Below are 5,574 nucleotides of genomic sequence, written 5' to 3'. Positions count from 1 at the left end.
AAAATTTCTCCACCAGTTCCCAGGAAGAAGTGATAGTTTCTAAGGAAGTGATAAACTAATCCCCAATCGTGCAAGGCATAGATTAAAATGGGAATTAATGGCTTATAATAAGGTACTTCTCCCAGGGACCACAATCATATTGAGTAATTAAAAAAAAAACCTTGTATTATTTATTGAATAAATAAATGAATGATTTTTATACACATATTACTTTGTATTAAAGTTATCTGTCTTTTTGGCATACATTCTACAAGATTTAGCTTCTTAAACTGCAGTTCACAACCCCATATGGGGTTTGTAACTGAATTTGGGGTCATGAAATTATGGTTTATTATCGGTAACTGTGTGATTGTTCTACCTGTCTTATATATCTTTATACTCAGGATCACATAAATTTCTCAGGCAAAAAGGGGTCATGAGTGAAAAAAATTTAAGAAGCCCTGTATTATACCATAAGCACTGTGAGGTCAGAAGCTCTGTCTTTTCTCAAATCTTTTGGTCATCCCTATCTCTTAAAACAGTCCTCTGCACATGATGACTTAGTTTTCTTTTAGTGGAATTTTTACAGGGGCTTTGAATGCCTTGACAATCTTCATAAATTTCTCTATATTTAGCGAGGCTAGTCTTTGGAAAGTAGACAGCTTATTAGACAATCTTCATAAATTTCTATGGCCAAGAACTCTACCATCCAATGGTTCACCCTTCTATTATGAAACTTTTCCAAATTTAGCTAGGCCAGTTCTTGGAGCACAAATACAAAATCTATTGTTAAGCTTACATTCAAAGTTGTCCCAGTTCAGTAGGATATAGGAGAAGTTTTGTGAAATTCCCCAACAACAGCAGTTCCTCAAAGTACAGTCCATAAATCTCTTGGGGTCCCAAGATTCTTCTAAAGAGGCGAAAAGGTCAAAACTATTTTCATAAATTTTCTAAGACATTCTTTGCCTACTAAAATACTTCTCTTTTCCAACAACATTTCTGTATGAGATTAAATTTTCTTCATATAGTTCAACCCAAATAATATATCACAACAAATTGAACGCAGAAGCAGATAGGAGGATCCAAGCTAGAAATTAAAGAAATTTGCCAAAATATGTAATAGTGTTACTTTTCTCATGAATTTCTTTTTGTTTTGGAAAACAGTTATTTTTCATTAAAATATCATTTATGTTAATATGTAGTAGGTTTATTTTTAAATTGATAAATATTTTGAAAATTTATCAGTTTTAATTTCAAATATAGTAAGTATTGCTATAATCACATAAACAAAAGATATTTGGAGTCTTTAAGAATTTTTAAGAATTTAGAATCTTCAACTCTTAATACCTCTTCATGGCAAATGACAGGGATAGGAGTGGAAGAGGTGACATTGGGTTCTTAAAAGTCTGGCCAGTGGAACACTGGTTTTGGCTGTTGCTATTAAACTGGAAAAGCTTTGAATGTAAGCCAACAATAAATTGTGTGTCTATTAACCAAGAACTGGGCAAGCTAAATATGGAGAGGCTCATCTTTAGCAGGCTTGTCACAAGATGATGAAGTTGTTGTGGCCACATCAGAACATAAACAATGTCTACTAAAGATGCCAGCTTTCCAAGAGTAAGTCTAATTCAATATAGAGAATTTTATCATCAGTAGTCTATTTGATGAGAATCATGGGTTGCCATGGCAACTCATATTTAAAACAAAGAATAAATATAAATGACCCCTTCTGTTTCTATAGCAAAGATGGCACTCTAGTAGAAAGGAAGGAAGAGGTACTAAGAGTCATAGAATTTTTAAGCCATTCTTTAAATAATAGGGGGCAGCTAGTTGGCACAGCAGATAGAGTAATGGGTCTGGAGTCAGAAAGATTCATCTCTCTGAGTTCAAATTTGGCTTCAGACATTTACTATCTGTGTGATCTTGGGCAAGTCATTTAACCTTGTTTCTTCATCTGTAAAATGAAGCTAGAGAAGGGAATAGTTAATTACTTTAGTATCTCTGCCAAAAGAAAACCCCAACTGGAGGTCTTAAAGAGTCAGACATGTCTGAAAAATACTGAATAACAAAATAAATATTAACTTAAGTGTTGGTAGCCTAAATATGACATTTTTTCCCCAGTAACCACAGCAATCTTGACCTTCTCTCTACCAACAAAATCAGAAGCAGAAAGATGTAAATTCAGAAAAGAATGTAGCTGGGTATGTATCTTGAGGGAAGAATAATGAATGGATAGCCCATGTGCTCCACTGGTGTCCATGTGATACTAAAAGATCTAGAAATTCTAACTATAAATAAAATCAGAAACAGAGTGATGTTTGACTAGAAATTAGAAATAAAGGTGGGCTGATCCTATAGCATAAAGAAAAACTAATGAGCATCCAGCATGTTCTATTGGGATGCAATATGATGTCCAGCATTGGAAACATTATAGGGAGCAAAAAGAATGCCGAACTTGGAGTCAGGAAATCTTGAATTCTAGTCCAGCCTCAAATTCTTGAAAGCTATATGATCCTAGAGAAGTCAATTAAAAATTGTGTACCTCAGCTTCCTCATCTGTAAAATTGGGTTAATAATAGCACCTATCAAAGAGTTGGACACAACTGAAAAACAACTAAAAATCTCACAGCATTATTGTTAAGGATCATAGGATACAATACATATAAAGAACTTTCTAAATTTAAAATCACTATATAAATGTTAGCTATTATTATAATATTACTATTAAAGAAAACCAAAAGCAGATGATATATGATTAGAAAAGATGATGGGCTATTCATATAGTGAAAGACAATCACCAGATAGCTAACATACTCCATCAGTAGCCATGCAACATCAAGTGATCTAGAGGAATGTGTCCAACACATTGGATTGGCACATAATCCTTTGTAGAGGATTTATACAAGGACATACTTAAAAATCCCAATAGAGAAGTCAGTATAAATGAAATGTTCCTACACCATCAGGCAGAGGACTCAGATTAATGAGACTATAACTCAACCATAGGACCAAAGTTTATAAATGTTTTTTGATGCCAGCCTGTCTTCTATTTGCTAACCACCAACACATCTTAGGGTTCTTGCAATACAGATTCATTTTAGTTCCAGAAACAGACATAAATAAGGTCAATCTGTTACATGTCTTAAAAATGATTTATTGTTTTCAAAGGAAAATGTAGGCATTCCATGCCTTTTTACATTATCATATGTAGTATTTATGAGGAAATAGAAACCTCAGAGCATTTTAATGATTTGCTTAGTAGCACGAGTATCATTTTTGTTTTTGCAAACCATCTGTTTACCTCTCTTGTGTATGAGTTCACATCAAGCTGCTTGTATACTCATTTTAATCCAAATGCTTTTCTTCTATTATTTCCTATTTGTCTTAGATATAGTTTTAATTAATATATATTTTCTTGTTGTCTTCCCCTGTCAGACTGTCAGTTCCTTGGGACAGAAAATGTCTTTTGCTTTTCTTTGTATTTCTAGACTTTTGCAGTGTCTGGCATATAGTAGGTGCTTAATAACTAACTGACAAAGAAATGTGAGTAGTAGGTCAGAAATGGTCAATAGCAATTTGATCAAGAAAAGAGGCCAAATTTGTCTCTTTAGGATGAGGCAATTGATACCGTGTGGCATAGAGGATAGTGCTGGACTTGTAGTCACATATCTCTGATACTAACTGAGTGGGAGACTCTGGGCAAGTCATTAAGCCTCAATATCGGCAATTGATGATTTCTTCTTCTTCTTCTTCTTCTTCTTCTTCTTCTTCTTCTTCTTCTTCTTCTTCTTCTTCTTCTTCTTCTTCTTCTTCTTCTTCTTCTTCTTCTTCTTCTTCTTTTTTTCCTTCTCCTCTTCCTCTTCCTCCTCCTCCTCCTCCTCCTCCTCCTCCTCCTCCTCTTATTTTTTCTCTGCAGTTGACTTCTAATGTCCCTTATATATCCAAGTCTCTGATTTCTTGATGTTAAGTCATTTTTCAGTCATGTCCAACACTTAGTTATCACATTAGGGACTTCTTGGCAAAGATATTGGAGTTGTTTGCCATTTCCTTTTCCAGCTCATTTTACAGATGAGAAAAATGAGGCAAACTCAAAATAACTTGTTCAAATTCACACAATTAGTAAGTGTTTGAGCCTGTATTTGAACTCATGAAGATGACCTGATTCCAAGCCCAGTGCTCTTTTCACCTTTATGATGGACTGCCAAATGATAGGGAAATTCCTCTCCTGGATCTTGAAGTTTTCCCTGCTTCAGTGCCCATATTATTGCATCACTCATCTTGTTGGGGAACGGAGAGGGTGGGATTGCCTCCCTCACCAGGAAAGCCTTAAATGTCAGGCTGAAAGCAGTTCTCCTCTGGAGCAAAAGAATAGATCTTGGGCGAGTGAGAAGGAAGGACTTTTTCCTGGATACATTAATGGCTGCCATCATCCACCTACTAAAACCCAATTTCATTTGAAGATTTGAAGAAGGACCAGAGCATATCAAGATATCTTAGTCTCCAAGGAGGTTAGGGATAGATACACGTGCTCTTGATTCCTGACTTGAGATGGAGAAGGATTCCCTGATTCAGCCCATAGGACAAGAGGTGAGCGAACACTCAGATGACTTCCTTTCCAGGATTTTAGTCAGTGGACAAGGATAGCTAGCAATGTTCAGACATTGTGGGATCAAGGCTTCCCTGGGACAGGCCAGCAAATCTTGTGATTAATCCTTGAATCAGAAATTTCAGAGGTTCAGGCCATCTCTCTTGCCCCTATTCTTTCCCCTCATAATAACAGTTCTTCCAAAGGTCCCTAGGAACAAGAGAGGCAGAAGCAGGCATTCAGTGGAAAAGAGGAAAGATCTTGAATCAGAGGTTCTGGGTTCAGTTCTTCACTACCACTTAATTACTATCTATGAGAGCTTGTGCAAATCATTAAAATGCTCTGAGGTTTCTATTTCCTCATAAATAAAATTAGATGGTGGGGTGGGCCAGATAACCTCTGACATCTCTTCTTTATGTATGTATGATTCTAATACCTTGGATTTGGAGGGTACAAGAAGGTACAAGTGGAGCCTGAGGATAATGTAATCATGTAGGAAGACTTTCCAAAAACTTATGGAAAGAACCTCAGTTTCTTCATCTGTAAAATAGGGATGAGAATACTTATCTCCTATCTTCTCAAACATCTAGATAGTGCTTGGAATAGTGTCTTTCTCATACTTCAATATATCAAAGTGCCTATAATTGAAGTTGATAGCTAGAGCCCAGAGTCAGGAAGTTCTAAGTTTTAATCCATCCTCAGACACTTAGCTATGTGACCTAGAGCAAGTCTGTCACTTCATCCTGTTTGCTTTGGTTTCATCTTCTGTCAAAAGAGCTGGAGAAGAAAATAGCAAACCATTGCACTATCTTTTTTGAGAAACTCCCAGATGGGGTTATGAAGAGTCAGACAAATCTGAAATGATTGAACAACAATAATTGAAGTTCGCTGTGAATGCAACCCTACTTGTGTTTTATATAAACCTCTCTCTATTTACAAATATGTTATTTCTCCTATTAGAATATATACTCCTTGAGGGCAAGAATGCTTCATATTTTCTTTAACTACAG

The 5,574-nt window shown here is 35.8% G+C and overlaps 1 protein-coding gene across 1 annotated transcript in view; it reads left to right on the top strand.

Annotated features, from left to right (window-relative positions):
- Window positions 1-4,260: 4,260 nt before the first annotated feature.
- Window positions 4,261-5,574, top strand: part of FCAMR (Fc fragment of IgA and IgM receptor) — an 18,789-nt gene continuing 17,475 nt past the window's right edge. Inside the window, exon 1 of the mRNA XM_031937263.1 lies at window positions 4,261-4,566. Within this exon, the coding sequence (XP_031793123.1) occupies window positions 4,528-4,566 (39 nt within the window). The 5' untranslated portion in view covers window positions 4,261-4,527. The remainder of the gene's footprint in view (window positions 4,567-5,574) is intronic.

Source organism: Sarcophilus harrisii, chromosome 4 (assembly GCF_902635505.1).
Source record: "Sarcophilus harrisii chromosome 4, mSarHar1.11, whole genome shotgun sequence".
Lineage (NCBI taxonomy): Eukaryota > Metazoa > Chordata > Mammalia > Dasyuromorphia > Dasyuridae > Sarcophilus > Sarcophilus harrisii.
This window is presented reverse-complemented; position numbering and strand designations above follow the sequence as displayed.